Consider the following 22,124-nt stretch of genomic DNA (forward strand, 5'->3'; position numbering starts at 1 on the left):
AGCTACCCAGTGCATACATTGCTCTGTGCTAGTTGTAACACAAGCACTCTGTTCAAATGTGAAATACAAGTTTTCATACTTCTGATTCTCTTCATCTTCTTAGGAAGAAGGAGTAGGCTGTCTTGCAAATGCTTCCATGATCATTCTGAGGTCAAAAAAGAGTGTGAGTTGGGATGGGACAAAAAAGAAAAATAAAGAAAGGCAGCTATCACTGCATCAGCCACTGAATTAGATGAGCAGTATTTAGAAGCTGGTGATTACCATGACAGCTTGTTTGAAAAGATGTCACCTGTGGAACTTTTTGCACAGCCTTAAAATGATCATCACTGTACTGGGGAAACATTTGCAACTCTACCCTTTGATAGACATGTACAGCTGTGTTAACTACAATTCACGGGAATCTCAGGTGTTGCATATTCCTACTTTATTACGGAAACACAATAATATACACATAATGTGAATCTTGATCATGTTAAAACGCATGCATGCAAGAGGGCAACAGTGAGAAATGCCCAGCTTAGAATCTCTTTCCTGAATATTTGATTTTATGACCCTGTCACTGAAATTATATACTGCATCTAGAACAGAAAATCTACAATAAATTAAAAAGGATTACTACAGAAATGTAAAGACACTATGCAATACTTGTGTTATCTGACTTCCTTGCACGTTGCATGACTAGCTTTCCTTTCTCTGATTCACACAGAAGAGCACAATGAAAGATGTACTCACTCTGCCTTTCTTTCTCTCATTGAGAAAACAAAATGTTCTGCCTTTAGCAATAATGTATCACACAAATGAAGTAATTCTGCACAGCTATAAAGACTAAGGGATAGTTTGTGTATAAGAAGACAGAAAAAACTTTAAAAAAGGAGGCATTGCACAGAATCCATTTTCAGAGCTGAAAATATGTACATTTTAATTTCTTTTTTTCCCCACTGTTTCCTCCTAACAATTAGTATTTTGAAACATACAAGTTTTTAAACCTACATGAACAAAATAGCTTCTATATTTAAGCATCGTAATTAGCAGTTTCTTTTAAATTAGGAATGGTCAAAATCACTATTACTTCTAAAACTGTAATATGGAAAATTCTGATACTGACCAAGAAGCAGCATAAAAATCCTGTCTTTTTGTTTTCCTATTTTATTTGTCTTGCTTTAATTAAGGGGGGAGGAAAAGGGGTGGGATAGAGTGATATTAATTTTCAAATATAGTATTTGCATTTTTCTATGGTCATACTCCCGTCAGGTATTTAACATTATAACTGCAAAATTTAAAGTTCACATCATCCCTGAAATACCATATTCAAGAGTATATACAGAAATTATTTCTCTTTCAACAGTTGACTGCAATAGTTTTGGAGCTTTTTGTTCCCCACACATTCAGAGCAGCCTAGCTTCTTGTTCTATCTCAGATACAAAAAAGGAAAAAAAGAAACAGGATTATTTTAGACTCTAACCTGAAATGCTACAACCTCTGGCCTGCCCTTCAGCCCTTCCACTGCAAAGGTCTCTAGGTGCAGTTTGGGTAGCTGCAGGGTGAAGTCATTCCTGGTTGCCGCAGTCCGTGACAGCAAGGTCTGATCTCTGACCTAAAGGGAAAAAAACAGCATCAATGGTAATTCCCCTTCAGACACATTAACTGGGATGAACTGGGTCCCCTTGAGCCCACTGAGTGGACTTGCATTGATCGGTGGACCTGAAATCCATGAATAAATTTAGGACTAATTGATTTTTCGTTGCAAATAAATCTCTAATTCAGAGTGCTGGGAGAGAATGTTAAGAAGAAAAAGCATCTTCCCCTGGTCTGAAATGAGAAGGAAAGAAGAGACACTAAGGGCTCACAAGCCCACCTGGCATATACATTTCACAGAACAGTCCCCTGTAAAAATCTTGTAAGAAAAGAAATAATAATTGTACTTCTGACTCAAACGAACATCAGCTATGAAATTAAAAAGTTCATGTGAACATACAAACAAGAAGCTGGCACGTGAGTCCTCTCTACTGTAGAGAAATTATACCAGTCCTCAACAATAAGGTTCATTTAATATCAATTTATTTAAACACCAGATTAAAATTAATAATCCTCAAATAAAGCAAAATAAACCAACCCGTAGCCCTGCAATTAACTGAAGGAGAAAAAAAAAAAACAAACCACCAAACCCAAATCACTCTGCTACTAAATTTCTTCTTGTGGACTCAGTATAACAAATAATGCACTAATTGGTATTAATCGACTTTCATAGAGTTTCTATATATGCCAGTTTGGAGTAGGAAATGCTACAATTTGCACAAAACTCAGACAGTTTGATATTTGGTTAGTTTTGCAGGCAGTCTGAAACGAAAGGGTAAAACAACCCCCCGAGCAGTATCCCTGCCGCGGCTGCATACGGCCACGAACGTAAGTGAGGGCCGTTGGTGTCACAGTGCCACCTGCTGACCACGCCAGAAACTGGTGTTAATTTTGAAACGCACGTGTCTTCAGGGTGATACAAACGCGTAGGTAAAATTCTCAGCAAGGTAAAGTGATTAACGCCTTTGTCTTCAAGCGCAACCAGATTTACTAGAGTTGCACACGAGACGAATATTGTTATCTCTATTTAAAACGCAACGGTTTTCCACATATGACAACAAGTAATTAGCCTACCAGCATGGATGTGAAATTCCATATATTTAACACGTAACTTCCATGGGCGCATCACTTACATTCATATACCATATCCTGCCACACATCCATTTTTCATTCTATTTAATATAAAAATTATCATGTCCACCTCAGGGGATCCCTCTAGTTGGATTAGGTTCTAATACAGATGGAGAGACAAACATATAAATATATATTTGTACAAATGAATAAATGAAATACATTCATTTGGCATAGACTGTATCTGTTGAGTAGCAATAGCTAGTACTGCAAAAATAATTGACTGTCTTTAAGAACCACACACAGTCTAATACTAAAACATATACTAAATATATATTAAATACAAATAAATCAATAGGTACACCTTTCACTAAATACTATTTAAAATAAATTTCAATTTTTTGCAGAGCCTCCCTTGCTCAGAACTCACCAAACATGAATTAAACCATGTCCATTCATTTTAAATCACAGATTACTTTCTTGTAACCACTTACAAAAATTAATTTTTGCAAAATGTTGATTATGAGTGATCATATTTCAAATAATAGCACAGCCTTTGAAAATTGCTTTGACTGAAAGTGTGTGTAAATCTACTGATACAAAGAAGAAAAGATTTTATTTTATTCGTTGCTCTGTTCTGTGGGAATAGGGAGCCCTACATTTCCCAAGTTGACCTAAAGAATTCCTGTCAATACCTGTGGCTGCCAAACATATGCACTATGATGCAATTTTTATAACAGGAAAGGTCCTCTACACATTTTTTGCACACATAGTGCACTAGGTTCAGGATATACAGTCCTGTGGAACAAACATACTCTCTAGAGTGTTCTGTCAGCATGTGTAATTCCGGTCAGATGTTAACCTTGCTGAATATAACAAAATGCATTACTTTAAATACACATAGATAGATAGATAGGTAGGTAGATAGATAGATAGATAGATAGACAGACAGACAGACAGACAGACAGATACACACACACATACATACACTTGATTTACATTTTTACAGCTTATATATCCTAACTTTTCAGTGTCTTTGCTGCCAGTATGCACACAGATAAAAGAAAACATTAATGTGGATTAAGGTACTAAGAATTTATCAACATCAAACCACCAGTGTTTTGCCTCCTACCCTTCTGAACCGTAGTCAATAGATCTAAATATTTTACTGCACCCTGGCCAATTCATTGTTTGATGTTTAAAAACTCACCCAGAATCAAAGAAAATTTATTAAATTTCAGCCCCCAAATGAGATACTATTAGCTTTGAAAGTCAAGTTTAACTGCGATATTGATGATTCTCTTTTTTCTGTGACAAAATTCACAAGGGAAATCCCTATGTCAAAGTACAAAAGCAGATTGCTAATACTAGGGGGAAAAAAACAATGTATAAGCAATGTAGGTATAATACACACACAATACAGACAGTGGAAGTCCTTTCAACCCTATTAGTTTCAAACTCTCCATTTCAGTACCATGGCCTGACACTCACTGAACAGTAAAATACAATAGCCAATTTTTAAAATGGCTAAATTGTGGTAAACTTATGCCATTAATACCACTGCACCAGAAGAGTACCTATTATCTCCTTAAAGTGGATTATATTAGAAATATGGAAATATTATTATACTGTGTCACTAAAAGTGAAAACAGTCATTAAGTTGGCTACCTATTCATGGAATGGAAAACTATACTGGCTATGCCTGCATAGAATCATGCTGGATAGGCCATAACTATATGAAATCTTACTTAAGAACTGATTTCATCACCTCCTGACTATTTGCTTTTTGAGATCCAGAAAGATAATGACAAGAGTTGGGAGACTGTGATTATTTCCTCATTCTCTAAGGAAATAAAATAAGCACAGTATTCCCATACACACCTACATTACAAAAGTATCAGGTAAAGATAAAACTGGTAATTTTATTTTTTAAAACTTTTTTTTTTTTTTTTTGGGGGGGGGGGGTGGGGGGGTGGGGGTGGTGTCAGCTTGACAGGGAAACCATCCTATGCAGTTAAGGTTTACATTGCAAGTTTCGGAGGTTTTTTTGCATTTAATGACACTTTGTTTTCCTCCACATGAAATCTAAAGCAAGACTATTTTATCTGAGAGGTCTCCTTAGGCTAGAGACCTAGTGCTATAATCTAAAAAACCTAATCAACTAATCAGGCTTATTGCAATAATTAAAAATGTCTAAAACCAATTCCACTTCCCTATACTCAAAAATTAATATAGAGAAAAAATACATAAATGTTATCTATATCCAATGTTAGTGAAGATCTTGGCTATTTCTGATTTTAGTAAACATAATTTTGGCTGAGTCCATGAAAAGTCGCAAGAGTAATTTTATACGAAGCATGAGCATTGTAAGTAGTGCAACAGTGGGCTGCTAAGTATGATCATTAGATTTTTCAGTTTAGCCTTACACAAACACTGCCTGAAAACAGGCAAAATTACAAATGGATCCACACAACTCTACTACAATACTCAAAATATTTTAAAACAAAGGAGCATAGTGACTTTCAACAGTTCAGCTTTTTAATTAATTAAGAGAGCAACGCAGAAGACAACACTATAGCCACTCAATTTAAAATCAATAAAGTACTGATTAATTCAGATCAAAGCTGAAACTGAATAATAAACTAAAGTTACGTTATTGACTGAACCAAGGTGTAGAATTTGATGGGCTAATTCTACATGCCCAAAAATAATATTAAAAATTCTCTGCTGATCAGACGTAATAATAATTTTGTCTACAGTCCACTTCTGTGCTCACTTCTTTGTTTTCCCTCTGCACAGTTTGAGCTGGTATGTCCAGTTATGCCAATATGCTAGAAAGCTGTAAATGGTAAACTAGGGAGGCTTACCCCTCCTTATTGTCTTTGCCAAGTTACTGTCTGACTGGTACAACAAACCTGAGATTTTAGTTTGTTATTTTGGGCCTAATTCAATGCTTTCTTATGGTGAAAAGAAAATAAGATTATTTATGGATATAGATGTCACTATGTAAGATATATAGGAGAATCCTTTATAAGTTCAAAGTTCACCAATTCTACATAAAAAATAGTACCTAAAAAGTAAAAGAATTTGGGCTTATTTTACTTTAATTTCCTCCTACTGTTTTTAATAGTATATCATCTGCAATTTAAACAGTGGAACAGAAACTACAATGACGCAGTGATTTGGAGTTAAGTTAATGGCAAACAATGATATAGTCTGTTGACTTTGAGATGACCATATTGCTGAGATAACAGAAGCTACAAGTATGTTATGCAAATCATTCTAAAGAGTGCAAGCAAAATGGGTTCTACCACACTGTTACGTGTTCTGCATGTGACATATAATTAAAAAAAAAGTTTTAGAACTTTTTAAAATAGAAGGAGGCAGTTTGAATGCAAACCACATCTTAGTCTTAATCACAGTCTTGTACATATGTGGCTGATTTAGCTGCCTAATGTCCATACCTCCAGGGCAGCATGTAGAATGGAGGCCATATTGCACAAATCAAGGACACATACATCTACTGAACGTGGCCCTTTGCTTTCTTCGATGAGAAGCACTTTAACAGAAATAGTAACTCATTTGAACGGGCAAGTCTTTGTAACAGTGGCATAAATGATCATGGAACTAAGGAGAAAAATAAAAAATTATATACATTGCTGGACAGCAATAAACCTTCATGAACACTTCCTAATTTTTTATGTTTAGTTATGAATTGTTGATTGTCTTAATCTATACCAAAATAATACAGGTGAATATACATGAACAAAGTTGCACCAACAATACTACTGAATAGTGTTGACAGCAGTAGTTCTTCAAGTAAGTTGCCAATACAGATGATCTTTGTAAGGATATATCCAGATAACATCATTCCTGAGTATGGGCTCTCTAGAAAACAGTGAACACATCTGAAGTGTTAGCCCTTTAAGGGAATACAGACCCCAAAAGATTAGCTGAAGAATTTGGCACATGTGACATCCAAAGAAGTATACACCACAGCACCTCGTTGGATCCAAGAGACAATCTATCATATCAGTTGCTCATAAACACCACAGTCTAAGTCTGTCCTGAAAATAAGGAAATCACGCAAAAAGTGTATGTTCATCTTATTAAATGAAGGCCTATAAAATCACTGACATAATATTTTCCATCAGGGTGTTTCAGGAATCAAGGATCACTCCAGAAGTAGAGGGACTGCCTGTGACAAGAGTGCATTGCTTAAACTGAAGGCACTTTAAGTCAAACATCTGAGAACTGGAGAACTATAGTCACAATTAGAGACTGAAACAGAAGAGGAATGATGTTGGGAACCAAAGCAGACAATTGAACTGCAAAAAAACCCTACCAAAACAAACCAAAAAACCCCACAACCCTTAAACTCTTCTTTTTTTCTTTTTTTTTTCCAAGAGGGCCAAAGCAAACTACACCAAATCACAGCATATCTTGCTTAGTCAAAATAGTGCCTCATAGGAGGGACAGGGAAAAAGAGCTACATAGTACAGCTGAATGGATACTTGTGATATGGCCATCACAGTTAGGTTTGAGTACTCATTAAAGACCAGCAGACAGCTACATACTGTTCCATGAAAAGGAGGAATACATCCTCAAACCCAAGGGTGTGACTTCTGTTGATCACGGAGATTTTGAATAGCATTTGCACATACCCTGCTGTAGGTAGCCATACATGAATGTAATTAGGTATATAAAATATTTCACTTAATTGAAAATCTACTAAAAATTTCTGTATTAGCATACAGATTTAGTGAGGATTCTTTTTGATTATTGCCATGCAAATCTGTATTTAATTACAATACAAGCCATTTCATAGGTGGCTTTTTGAAGAACGTTAATTACTGCGTATCAATATTTGTGTAAGGAGACATGTATCTCATAAAACTGATATTTTGGGTATGCTTGGCCTTTCTCTTTATTTCTTAAAGACTAGTCAAGATTCTCAAAATTAATTTTCAGAGTACAATACCATCCCAGGCTTACCTATAAGTTTAATTCAGGCTTTCTCATATTAATACACACACTCTCTCTACATGCTCTGTTGAATAAGATGTTAATTTGATCCAGAGTTGTTTTTTTGCAAACATTGACCACTGCACCTAAGCTTCGCTGTAGTTACAGCATGTGCACTATAATACATCCCATATGAATGGATTTCAGTGACCTTGGGCTGAAAATGAACCTGTCTGGAGAAAATAACAGTTAATGTATTCAGTAATTCCAGAATTCTCCAAAGATTTTTTTCCTTAGTGAAGGCAAACTATGCAAAAGTATTCAGCCTTTAAAACAAACAAAAAAAAAACCCAAAAAACCAACCAAACAAAACCCAACAAAAGACAAAGAAGACAAATGAACCCTAAAATTACTTATTTATATATGTCTAAACTGAAAAGAGTTAAGCACATGGATATGACATTCGGCAATGTCTTATCTTTAGTTTGTCAAGGTTTTTAAATCCCTCTTGAGCTGGAGTACCATTTTTAGCTTGGCTAGGTCAGAATGACACTGAACAATATGAGTGATGACACACTAGACAGCTATATGGACAGAGTTGTCATCAGCAAGCCAGCTGTGCTAACACCTGTATGTCCTGCACAACCGATCTTTAGGAACAAGGATCAAGAAAGTCAGATTACTAGGGGGTGGGAAACAAAAGTAATTTACAAAACATTGAAATGAGGAGGTGCTAATTTGAGATGGAGGTGAAAAAGCAATCTCTTCACTGTATTATTTTCTTATTACAGAGAAATAATACCTTGTTTCCTACTATAAACTCCTTACAGCAGTCATCTACAATTTTAATATTCTAATTGGGTTTTCTTCGAGATTTTATTGCAGGTACACGTATGCGCTGTTTCAACAGGCTTGTGATAGGGCAGGTTTAGAACAACCAAGGACCACAGTGATGAACAGACCCTAAGCACACACACACAAGCAGGCTTGACTCTGTTATGTGCCTAAACACAGAAGAACCAGCTCTGGGAGTGACATTAGGGTATGAAAAAATTTCAAGCTGATATCTCTAAAACAAGAGCTTTTAAATAATTATTGAGATAACTAAATAATATGGTAGACTATAGATGCCAGTTAAGTCAGAGAAATGTGGCGGATCAGTACACCTAAAAGATTCAGGTCATATCTATTGAAGTCTGATTCTGGCAGCTAACTTAGGCCTCAAAACTGTTTTGTTTTTTCAAGGTCTGATCAATTTGCGGTCTTCTTGCTGAAACTAACAATTACAAGTCAAGTAATGCCACTTACACTGAGTGTTTTTACTGATGTAGTCACTTGTACATGGACTTAAGCCTACTGTAAATTAAGTTCTTACAGACCATCAAACCACTGTCACAAGGAAATGCATTTTATTGCTATGGACCACATCAGGAATAGCAATCTAATGCTATGATGTTACTAATTCTCAGGTCTTCAGTGGTTTCATTCCATCTCCAACTGTCTCTTTGTCCTGTATTAAAACCATCATTAAATTGGATAAAGAAAGATAATTTTGTCTTCGTATTTTAAAAGTACATAACAGGATGTTTGTACAGCATTCAGATTTTTTTCAAGTGGTAGAACTGTGGGGTCCAAATCTCATGCATAGCCAGATTAGGGACATTTCAGAGAAGACAACGGGAGTGGAAGGGGAGTAGCAGTGAGGCAAAGAAACACAATGATGGAAGGATTTGAAGGCACAACCACTGATGGGTCTGTGTGGAAGCTGTTCTGCCAGCTGGCTTGAGAACATTTCAATTAGCAGAAATTAAGTGCATTACAGAAGTGGATGAATAAGAATTTTTCTGACCAAGTGCCAAATGGGAAGGAACACACTGGATAGGTGCTTTGATCCCTGAACTGTTCCAAAATGTCAGAATGAGTGGGTTGCTAACTGGTATTGGGAAGAAGTTTATTTTGGGGGGGAGGTTTTTTTGTGTTTTTTTACTGACCCATTATCACAGCTCATCAGCCTCACAGAGTAGTGGGTAACAGTCTAAGCTTGTGAAGACATGTTATTTTATTAACCTGTTAAAATGGGCAAATCCTAAGCAGCTGGGGCTGGGCCCAGCTGAAAACTCTGCCAGTCCATAAGGTTTGTCAAGACTTTACGAGTACAAGGGCAAATAGAAACAATTTTGTATCTCTGTAAAGACTGACTCACTGGGGTGACTTCCCATGGGTGGTGTTTTGCACAGGTAAAATTTAGAGAGCAGGGATGCAGGGAGGCTGAAGAAGAGGCAGCTACAGCACTGTCCCAGGTGCAGGTGCCCAGGTGCTGACAGTGGGGGCTGCAGGGCAGCCTCTGTGAGGAGGGAGCAGGGGCTGCCCCATGCTGGACACAGACGGTCTGGCCAGTTCCAACCCACTCATCGCAGGACATGGCTGGGCCCCTCAGCCAAGCTGGTGGCCCCTCTGTGGAAATGTATTTTTAAAATGGCAAAAACCATCACACAGGGAGAGGAGGAGGGAAGAAGCAGCCTTGTGAACACCAAAGTCAGAGAAGAAGCTGGAGGAGGGAAGTGCTTGAGGCACCAGACCAGGTATTTCCCTGCAGCCCATGGAGAGGACCATGCTGGAGCACATGCTCACACTGCAGCCTTTGGAGGACCCCACGCCAGTGCAGGTGGATAGTTCCTGAAGGAACTGAAGTCCACGAAGAGCCCACACTGGAGCAGGTATACCTGAAGGACTGCAACCTGTGTGGAAAACCCACACTGGAGCAGGGAAACAGTGTGAGGAGGAAGGAGATGCAGCGAGGACCTGTTATGGACCGCAGTCCCCTGCCCTGCATTCCGCTCTGGGCAGAGGAGTCAGGAGTGAAATTGAGCCTAAAAGGCAGAAGGATGCTATTTTTTTTGTCTTTGTTTCTCACTATCCAAATCTATTTTAATAAAGGAATGAAAATAATCTTCCCCAAGTCAACTCTGTTTTACCTGTGACAGTAACTAGTACACAATCTCCCCGTCTATATGCCAAAGGACAAGCTTTCTCATCCTATTTTGTCCCCTTGACCTGCTGAGGGGGAGTGAGAGACCAGCTGGGTGGGCACCTTGCTGCTGGCCAAGGCTATCCCACTCAAACTGAGAAGCAAAACAAACGGAAGGCTAAACATTTTAGTGGAGATACGGTAAAATGGTTTCTTCCACTGATGGGATTACCATAACTAGTAAGTCATTAACTACATATTAAAGAATCTAGCTGCCTGAAATGAACAGGTTTACTGTTTATGCAAACATGATACTAAGAAGTACAGAAGAAATTAATAATGAAATACAGCTTAACAACAAGTATAACAATGGTGTATTTATACAAAAATAATTTATCAAAATATTTTTGAAAGTGTTTCAATAAATAATTTCTTTTTCATACATAAAAAAGAACTGCAGATGGGTTTTAAATAATACATTTACTTAAGTGCTTTTTCTCTTGATGAGAAGAGTTTTTAAGAAAACTCCTTATGTTTGAACTTCAAGCAGATGGAAATTCTGTTAAGAACTCTTCCAGTAGAAATAAATTTGTTACCATTTTGCATCTTAGGTTGGGCTTTTTTAAAAAAGAAATTGGTCAAGTTATGGACACAAATTCTCTAAACAGCCAATGCTTAAACCTGTTCTACTTTCCTGAGTTTTCAGTTTCAGTTTTCTTCTAGAGAAGAAGAAAAATTGCATCTGTTTTCCGAGCCTAGATTTTAATTAAATTCAGCTATTACCCTTTGGTCGTCTTTTATATTATGAGAATAAAACTGAACCAAAACCAAATATTCTTTAAGTCCTTCGTTTGCTCTTGGTGGTGATTTTTTTTTTTTTTTAATTTGGTAAGACATTCACTTCACACTTTTATATTTGTCTTCAATATTTAGATGGTATAAAACCAAGAAAGATCTCTTCTCTTAATAGTATCAGGAACTCCTGTGCAAATAATCCAGCTCCAGGAGTCAAATGAAGATAGCTAACATGAAAAGGCCCAGGATAAGACAAAAAATAACCTCCTGAAGAATATGTTTCAGGTTATGAAGGGTATGGAACTAGATGCTAAAAATATTTTCTCTCTTAGCACAGCACGTGCTCAAGTTCTTCAACATTTATGCTTCATCAATATTCATGATGATTTAAAAAGGTGCCTCTGAAATGGTCTTAAAAGAATCACTCTGGGCACAAGCATGCCCAAGCACTTGTTGACAAAGCCAAATGTATGATACTAGATTTTCCATGCAGTCACAGGGGGGCCAGTTAAGTGTTGTGAATGATTCCTTGTCTAGAGCTGTATTAGAAGCATGCATAGATGTTGTGTCTGTTAGCTCTGCTTCTTCTTCCTTTGTTTGCTGAATGTGACACCCAAGTATTCCCGAAGGCTGATGATCTAGTACCTACATTGCGTCCTCTGGGATTCTTGTAGTAATAGAGTACAGAAAAAAATGAGGTCGCTTTAATGGATATCAGTGTATACTGTCTTATCCTGAGTCTAACTAAGATTACTAAGGATGTCTGTAAAATCCCTCTGAGCTCTATAGGCAAAAAATTAGCATTATGCATTGATAACACAGATCCTGCAAGTGATGCAGTAGAATTTTGTGGATATTTCCTCATGAATATATCAACATAGAAATACCACAATGTTCGATTTCAAACTCCCATAAATATATCTGCAGCTAATACTTGTTCAACTTGTTCAACTCCAGATGATTCTGAACTTTATCCATTTTCTTTTGATTCCTTTTTTGAAAACAAAAGTAGTTCCCAGAATTCCTATGGGGGAAAAGACAGGCTTGTGGTTCCTTTACTAGCATTTCATCTACTTCATCACATTCTGATTTTTCACTGTGTGAGAAAACCTTTAAGAACAATGGCGTAAACTTGATAGTTTATACATAAGCCATGTTCATTAATGTTAGATAATTAACTACCATTATGATGTAGGGTTTATATTTCAGATATTTCCCAAACAAAGATCAATAATTTCCCTTTGTTCTACTAGGAGAAATGATATGTCGAATTATGAATGATTTACAATCAATTCTTTGTAGTTCCTGCTGAAAGGAGCATCCTGACACTTCTAATTATGTTTTCCTCATTCTTTAGGTTGACAAACCAGAAACAATAAATTACTCTGCTACTCAATTTGGGCCTAACAACTACGTACATCAAAAGCTAAGAAGCAGATATGGTAACTAAAATTCTCAAAGACAGATGGCATTTTCTCAATCCATTCATTGGATCAGGAAAATCAGTACTAAGCATGTGAACTTCCTGATAACCTTTCAGCAAACATTTCAATCCTTGTGCATGAACAGCACTGCTTTCTAAATCAAAATGTAAACTTGCAATTCAGAACAATACATTCTCAAGGCCATTACGTGTACATATTACTGTAAAAACACAGGACTTTCTACCTTACATAGATTTTCCAAGCTTAAAAGAAGGTAGTATGAAGAAGATGGGGACACAAAGGAAGACATTAGCTATGAGCACAGTTTCCTGCAGCTAAAACACATGGTTTAGGTACTGCCACTTTTTGTGAACATAAGGAAAAGAGGAACTTCAAAAAGGTATCTCAAAATTAAATTAACAGCAGTTTTGGCGGACGTAGAAACTAAAATAGGGGATAGATTCCCATGTTGCTGGGAATACTAGATGTTATAAGGGAAATGAACACTCCAAGGTAATAAAACCACTTCTTTTGCTCTGTATTGCTCTGGACTAAGAACAGTTATAAACCAATCAGCCACTAGAACTACCATTAAAAACACCTCTTTCTCCCAAATAATTAATATATACAGCTTTGCTGGGCCTTCAAAGAATACTACTACACCAGGGCAAAATAGTACAGGTCAAAGTGACAGCTTAAGATGATTACTTAATTTTAAAAAGGTTTTTAAAAATATCATTAAAGTTTTTGATTGATGGCTAATACTTACTGTCCTTTCCTATTTTATTTATCATGTATCAAAGACTAAAGTAGCATGCACAAAGCCAAATGTCTTATGGGCACCATGTATGTGACCTCATCAGATGACCTCCACCTTACCCAGTAGAGAGAGTTAACTCAGCAGCAATTACATATTGTTTGGATGAACAATAGTTTTCACTTGGCAACCAGAAATAGAGCTTAATGATTAAGGGAAGGAAAGTAAATTTTGTAATGAGTTTTATCTAAAAAATAAGAAGTCCATGCACTACAAAATTGTATTTTATTTCACTAAATATGCCTAGTTTTTGGAGATGAACTAAGTTGAAGGTGGAAACTTAAACTCTAAGGAAAGGGTGTTACTTTACAATAGCTTCTATTCTCTTCCTTCCCTCAGAATAAGAAGTCATAAAACCTCAATGTGTTTGGAAATACAAATGCAGGGGGAACACTTCAAATTCTTACCTTATGAAGAGTGGCTTCCACAGATTTCATATGACTAATAATCAATTCTCTGTCTCTATTACAAGAGGGAAAAAAACAAAGTAGTTAATAGAACTGAAGCTCTACCGATGTAGAAATTAATTTTCTGCTACTTCATAACCATCATGTCTTTAAAAATAATCATTGATAACTCAAACTGTTATGTTTGTAGCTCTCCTTTTTGTATCTCCAATGAAAACCCTAAAATACAGTTCATGGATCACTATTTGGCATATTTCCATAGGAAAGATGCTTCTGTTGTGCATAAGCAATTAAACTAGCTGTATTTGTAGGCATATCAATGAACAACTATCATGTTCTTAGAGAAGAAATCTGCAGTCTTGGATACAAAGGGCATGTTTAATGGAGTCCAGGCTCTAGCAGGAAGAGGTTACCTTCTCATACTGGAAAACACTGACAAATTCACTGTTTTTCATCAATTATATTGGCCTAACAACTATGTACTTACATCCATATAAGTCTTCCTATCTTCCCTAAACCTGAACATTCCACTGGTCCTTTTCCAGAAGAAATCCAGTCAAGTATCCTATCCTTACGAAACAGAAGTTTGGAGAATTAAACTCGTGCCTTTTTGTAGGTTAGGGCATCAGTAAGAAAGACTGCTTTGATCAGTCATGGTGCCATAAAAATACTTGGTCTCATCTGATGCATTAATAGAAATGGAATTGAAATTGCATAATACCATATGACTATGGAGAACAGGATAGCATGGCCAACAAAACACAAGAAATCAAATGGAATCTATGCCAGAAAAGCCAATGCACCTTAATATTCCAGGATTGTCTTTCACCTTGCCAGCTATGTGAGTATTTTGCTTGAGCTCTTACAGTTCCTACAACAGAAGTCAAAACCCTGGCATTCTTCTGCCTGGAATGACGGCTGCTTCCTCATTTCTTGATTCATACTATTCTTACAACAAATAGAGGAAGGTGGCCAGAAAGGTAAGATTGGCTTTTACACTTCACCTTCCCTGCTGTTCACCTTCTCTGCTGGCCTCATTTATGTAGTGACTGCTAATTGTCTGGGTGAATTCAGTTCTAGGGAGCCATTTCAACACCATTAATTTCAAAGTTAGTTACTGACAGAGAAGTCAGTCTGTTCATCACACATTCTCATGTGTTCATCATAATCAGGAAAGTATCTTTAGATAGAATTTTGGACCCAGGTTAACAGGTGGTCCCCAGGTTCTTAAACAGAAAGCCCTCTGCCTACAGTTGATTTATTATCTTAACAAAATAAAAGTCTGGTAATATTTGTTTATAGCACCTAGGAAAAAAGTTTAAGAAATGAATCTATTGCACCCCTGCACGCCAAGATCCACATTTCATTCAATCTTTATTTCATATAATCATCAGCTCCTACAGATGTAAGGGAAAGTGGAATTGGATCATAGAACTATGCTTTAGGATAATTATCCAGCGATGTAGTTCAGGCATGAGGAACATACTTTACATTGTCTTTTACACAATGGCTGAATCACAGAATCACAATGGCTGGGATGAAGATTTGATAGAGAGTTTCTATCTAGCAGAGAAATGACCAAAAGGCTACTAATTTCTGACAAGTTCCCTGATATCAGACACTTTTATTAATACCGCTTCCTACTCTGGAGAAAAGTGGAACAGAACTGCTGGCCACCACTGCAGGAAAACCAAGATAGCCGTTCTCAGAATGAGCCAGCCATCTTGCTATCCTTTAAAGACATACAAAAGATTAGGAAAGAATTTGAAAGACCCCCATACATTGTTTACAGTCACTCAGGTCATGGAAGAGGTATTAAAATAAGATTTTCTTAACAAAAGTAACATCTATTTCACCTCCTTTGCTTATATGTTCCAAAGAGAAAAAAAGACATTTGTTATGAAGAGTTGGTAGAACAATAAATGGTATGGGTTTTCTCTTTTTCAACATTCAACTGCTATATACTGAAATAAAACCAATTTTAAAACCACTTCATGTTAAAATAACCTTTTCTGAGTATAAGAAGGGCCACAGGGAATGATCTTTACTAGAGTGCATAAAATAGGTTGGGGCAGGGTGGAAAGGGGCAAGCTTTCTAGAATAAATCCTTCTTCAGCTCACATCTGCTTTAATACATTCATACTAAATAATATTTATCATTTCAAATAGCTTGTTAAACATTTCCCTGATAACTATATTAATTACATTATTTCACTTGTGCATAAAACCCTTAAATATTCTAAGCTATTGCTCTTCAGAGGTCAAATGTATCCCAGGTATAACGAGAAATTCTAATTTTAAATTAATCTTTTTTTAAATCTTAACAATGGACCAACAATACTCAAAGTACATCCTGCAATAAGAGTAACAGATAACAGAGTCTGCAAAGACTTATCTTTTTATCTGGCTATACGACTGTAAGAGGTTAGCAATAACCTCACTTTGGTCAACGGAACACCTTTTGACCATCAATCTTTTCAAGATTGGTCCCTGAACGTTTCCTTCCACTCTCCAGGTTATGGTATAAAAAGGCATTGTTTTTATGTCTTAATCCAAACCTCTCTGAAATCAGCTGAGAGATCTATCCTGTTCCACAGATAGGACTAGGTCCAAAATGGGTTTCAGCCCCTTTCGCAGCTAAGACCTGTCAGCTAGCTGACATTTCTGTATTTATCATAAATAAAGTCTATCTTTCTATAAAAAGATGACGTGGAAATAGAGAAAACAAGCAATCATTTCTTAAATAAACAGAGCATTAGGGATCTGCCAAAGGGATGTTGTCAAATCAGTAAGATAACTGGCAAACAAAAATGCCCATGCTATTTCAGGACCCAGAATTTGGAGCACTAGTGTGGGATAACTACAGAAAACATACTATCTAGTATCTTGAACTAACAGTTTTCTTTTTAGAAGACTATCGCTGAGTTTCAAAGAGAAACAGATGTACTTTTGTTTTCTAGCATTACATTAGCTAGGGCTAAAACCCTGCGCATGAAAGTAAGAATTGATCTTTTGTCCGTTTTAAGTGATCTCCCCAAGGTCCCGGCGCTCACTTCGCTGCCATGCAGAGGGCACTCTCTGCATCATGGATGCTCTCTTTCAGTCGACGCTTGTCCTGCTCCAGCTGGGTAAGAAGTCTATTGAGCTGACGCAGAGATTGATCTTTTCTTCTCAGCTCCATCTTTGCCTCGGAGAGTCTCTGCAAGCAGACAGAAAGCAGAGTTACCTGTCAGCCCAAATAATTAACTTCAATTTATGCCATAGGCTATTAAACAAAGTGGAAAACAGACTGACTGTGAAGCAGATTTGGACCGTGACATACTGAGGTTTTTTGAATTCTCTAGCAAAAACATTCCTAACTCAGAACCATCCAGTTTTTAGTATAATGCCTATGTACAAATATGTTTTATAAAATAAAGTGATTTGTTGATCAAACAGGTACATATACTATGTATATGTATATACTATATATATACATATACTATGCTACAGCTACTATATTTACAAATACCAGATCTAAACACAGTAGAAATAAACAAGAGTAGAGAATTAAAGAGAACAGAATATTCTCAAAACTTAATTTAAAATGAACATTAAAGAAAAGAATTCAAAAAGAAAGAAAGGGAATACACAAAGTAGCATTTATTTAAATAATCTTCCCTATTCAGAAATTTCAGGATTAAAAAAAAAAGAATCTGTATTCTCTGTTAGTGCATGAAGTACCATTTTGCCGCAATTCTTGCCAAGAATTAATTACTATTTTATGGTGTTTTCACTATTTTAACATTAGTTTTCCAATATGCAAAGTAGAACATAGATTTTTTCGTTTCTCTCCAGCTTAGAATTAACACAACATACTTTAAATCAATACAGATTAGTCCAATAGACAAAAAATAGAATCACTGAATCAAGAGAATGGTTTGTGTTGGAAGGGACCTCCAAAGATCATCTAGTCCAACCACTCTGCAGTGAGCAGGGACATCTCCAACTAAATCAGGTTGCTCAGAGTCCTGTCCAACCTGACCCTGAATGTTTCCAGGGATGGGGCATCTATCACCTCTCTGGGCAAACTGATCCATGTTTCACCACTCTCATCTTAAAAAATGCCCTCCTTCTATCTAGTCTAAATCTACTCTCTTAGTTTAAAACCATTACCCCTTGTCCTATCACAACAGGCCCTACTAAAAAGTTTGCCCCAAGCTTTCTTACAAGCTCCCTTTAAGTATTGAAAGGCTGCAATAACATGTCCCCAGAGCCCTCTCAAGGCTGAACAACCCCAACTCTCTCAGCCTTTCTTCACCCAAGAGCTGTTCCATCCCTTGGATCATTTTTGTGGCCCGCCACTAGACCCACTCCAGCAGGTCCATGTCTTTCCTGTGCTGAGGGCTCCAGAGCTGGATGCAGCACTCCAGGTGGGGTCTCACCCGAGTGCAGTAAAGGGGCAGATTCACCTCCCTTGACCTGCTGGCCACACTGCTTTTGATGCAGCCCAAGGTATGGTTGGCCTTCTCAGCTGTGAGCGCACACTGCCAGCTCATGTCCAGCTTTTCATCCACAGTACCCCCAAGTCCCTTCCCTCAGGGCTCCTCTCAATCCCTTCATTCCCCAGCCTCTATTGATACCGGGGATTGCCCCAGCCCAGGTGCAGGACCTTGCACTTGGCCTTGGTGAACCTCGTGAGGTTCTCACAGGGCCACTTCTTGAGCTTGTCCAGGTCCCTCTGAATGGCATCCCATCCCTCAGGCATGTCAACCTCACCACTCAGCTTGGTTTCATCTGCAAACTTGCTGAGGGTGCACTCAGTCGCACTATGTAGTTGAAGATATTAAACTGTACTGGTCTGAATTTGGACCCCTGAGGGACACAACTTGTCACCGATCTCCATCTGGACATTGAGCTGTTGACCAATGCCCTCTGGATATGACCATCCTGCCAATTCTTCATCCACCAGTCTATCCATCAAATCCACCTCTCTCCAACTTAGAGACAAGGATGTTGTGGGGGACCATGTCAAACGCCTTACAGAAGTCCAGATAGACGACATTCATAGCTCTTCCCTTGTCTACTGATGCAGTCACTCCACCATAGAAGGCCACTATGTTGGTCAGGCAAGGATTGCCCTTGGTGAAGCTATATTGGCTGTCTCAAATCACCTCCCTGTCCTCCATGTGCCTTAGAATGCGCCTTCTAGGAGGATCTGTTTCATGATCTTCCCAGGCACAGAGGTGAGGCTGACAGGTCAGTAGTTCCCAGGGTCCTTCTTTCTACCCTTTTTAAAGATGGGCACAATGTTTTCCTTTTTCCAGTCCCCAGGGGCTTCACCTGACTGCCATGACTTTTCACATGTCATGGAGAGTGGCTTAGCAACTACATCAGCCAGTTCCCTCAGGACTCCTGGATGCAGATCATCAGGTCCCATAGACTTGTGTATGTTCAGGTTCCTCAGGTAGCCATGAACCTGATCTTCTCTTGCAGTGGGAGGGACTTTGCTCACCCCAGTCCCTGCCTTGTGGCCCATCCACTCAAGAGGTGTGGGAGGAGAGGTTGTCAGTGAAAACTGAGGCAAAAATGCTGTTAAGTACCCCAGCCTTCTCCTCATCCATTGTTACCAGTTTGCCAGTTTTGCTCCTTCTGGGGGCGGGGGTTGGGGGGGAGTGTGTGTATACACTTTCTCTGACCTTCCTTTTCTGGCTGACATAGTGGTAGAAGCCCTTCTTATTATACTTTGCATCCCTTGCCAAGTTCAGCTCCAGCCACACCTTGGCCTTCTTGACCCACTCCCTACACAGCCAGGCAGCATCCCTATACTCTTCCCAGGATACCTGTCCCTGCCTCCATTGCTTGCGCATTTCCTTCTTGTCCTTTAGTTTGACCAGCAAGTCTTTACTCAGACATGTTGATCTCTTGCCTTCCTTTTCTGATTTCTCTACACATAGGGATCAAGAGCTCTTGTGCTCAATGGAAAGCATCCTTAAAGATCTGCCAGCTCTGTCTGCTCCCATGTCCCTGAAGGCAGTTTCCCTGGAAACTGAAAGTTTGCTTTCCTTAAATTCAGGGTCCTGACTCTTTGTCTAACCCATATCCCTCAGGACTGTGAATTCCACCAGTGTATGATCACTGCAGCCCAGGCTGCCTCCAGTCTTAATGTCTTTGATTAGCTAATCAGTGACAGTCACTGATAATCACTTGCATTGGTGATGGAAAGGTCCAGTATTGCATCCCCTCTGGTAGGGCTGTCTATTACCTGGCTTAAGAAGCTATCCTCAGTGCATTCCAGGAGTCTCCTGGATTGCCATAGAGACCCCGCGCTACTTTTCCAGCAGATGTCAGTGTGGCTGAAGTCCCCCACCAGGACAACAGCCTGCGAGCACTAAGCTTCCTGTAGCTGGAGTAAGAAGGTTTCATCAATAGGCTTCCCTTGATCAGGTGGCCTGTAGTAAACACCAGCCACAAGGCTCCTTTTGTTGCCTCAGCCTTTAATTCTTACCCATAAGCTTTCAACCTGCTCATGGCTATTCTTCAGAGTCAGCTCTTCATACTCTATCCATTCCTTGATGTGAAGGGCAACCCCTCCATCCCTCCTTCCTTGCCTCTCCCTTCTCAACAGCACACAGAACTAATTAATAGAGAACCTGGCTAGTTGGTACTTCTTTCTGCTAGGAAAAATCAATACTTCTATAAACTGTAGTACTAATAATGTGATTTTATAGTTTGCTAAATGTTACATTTTACTTAGAGCTGTTAATTGCCTTTTTAGACAGAAATTATAATAGGTGGCTATAAACATTCTTTTAAAAAATGCAAGTTCACTGACAGTCTAAACCAATATAGAAGGATAGAGAAGGCTGCACAGTTGCAAGACTGAGCTCTTGTACCTTATTTTCAAAATGTATGTTTATGTTTTCTGTTTAAGTTCTAAAAATGCTCTGCATCCTTTGTACTCAAGAGTACTTGACCTGGGCTATGGATTATGCTGTGGATATGTATTAAGAACCATATATACCAAAGGCTGATAAAAATTTGGAGGATACTGAAAACTCAACTCATCTGAGAAAGCTTCAGACCTAGCCAAGAATCATAGAATCATTAAGGTTGGAAAAGAACTCTAGGATCATCAGGTCCAACCGTCAACCCAATGCTACCATGTCTCCTAAAACATGACCTCAAGTGCCACGTCTACACGTCTTCTAAAGACCTCCCAGGATGGCAACTCCACCACCTCTCTGGGCAGTCTGTTCCAACGACTGACCACCCTCTCAGTAAAGAAATTCTTCCTAATATGCAATCTATACCTCCCCCTGATGCAGCTTGAAGCCAATTCCTCTTGTTCAATTGCTAGTGACCTGGGAGAAGACACCAACACCCACTTCACTACAACCTCCTTTCAGGTAGCTGTACAGAGCAATAAGGTCTCCTCTCAGCCTCCTTTTCTCCAGACTAAACAACCCCACTTCCCTCAACCTCTCCTCATAAGACTTGCTCTCTAGACCCTTCACCAGCTTCATTGCCCTTCTCTGGGTACCCTCCAACAACTTAATGTCCTTCTTGTACTGAGGGGCTCAAAACTGAACACAGTGTTGAAGGTGTGGCCTCACCAGTGCTGAGTACAGGGTGACGATCACTTCCCTACTCCTGCTGGCCACGTTATTCCTGATACAAGCCAGGATGCTGTTAGCCTTCAGGCTATTCAAAAAACAATATACTAATTTCTAGAAAATAAAGTCCACCATAAAACTGCATAATCCTGCAAAATAAACTGAAATCTGTGGATTGGCTTAAATTTTCTTCAAACAATTCTCCAGACAAAAAACCCAACCATTTATTTCAATAGTGTGCTTGGAAGGTACAGCACCACTATCTGAACTTTCTGTTCAGCAATTCACAAAATCCGGACTGAGATTAATCACTGGTGTAAGAAAAAATACAATCAGCAGTTTATTTAAGAAACTCTAAAACCCAGAAATGTTAATATTACTCTTGTTCAAATTACTGCAGGTAGAACAACTCTATTCTGCCTCTTATGTCCTTATTTTCGATGAAGAATGCTATTTTTCACCTAAAAAAAGATAAACACACAGATCTGAATTTTCCACTGCATTGTT

The 22,124-nt window shown here is 38.3% G+C and overlaps 1 protein-coding gene across 3 annotated transcripts in view; it reads right to left on the bottom strand.

The window, feature by feature from the left end:
* Positions 1-22,124, bottom strand: part of CCDC171 (coiled-coil domain containing 171) — a 162,743-nt gene that overhangs the window by 41,300 nt on the left and 99,319 nt on the right. For all 3 annotated transcript variants that reach the window (XM_075078194.1, XM_075078192.1, XM_075078193.1), the window contains 3 exons: positions 17,076-17,221; positions 14,023-14,077; positions 1,463-1,594 (listed from right to left, as the gene is read on the bottom strand). In XM_075078194.1, coding sequence (XP_074934295.1) covers positions 1,463-1,594; positions 14,023-14,077; positions 17,076-17,221 — 333 coding nt within the window. The remainder of the gene's footprint in view (positions 1-1,462; positions 1,595-14,022; positions 14,078-17,075; positions 17,222-22,124) is intronic.

Source organism: Phalacrocorax aristotelis, chromosome Z (assembly GCF_949628215.1).
Source record: "Phalacrocorax aristotelis chromosome Z, bGulAri2.1, whole genome shotgun sequence".
In the NCBI taxonomy this organism is placed as follows: domain Eukaryota; kingdom Metazoa; phylum Chordata; class Aves; order Suliformes; family Phalacrocoracidae; genus Phalacrocorax; species Phalacrocorax aristotelis.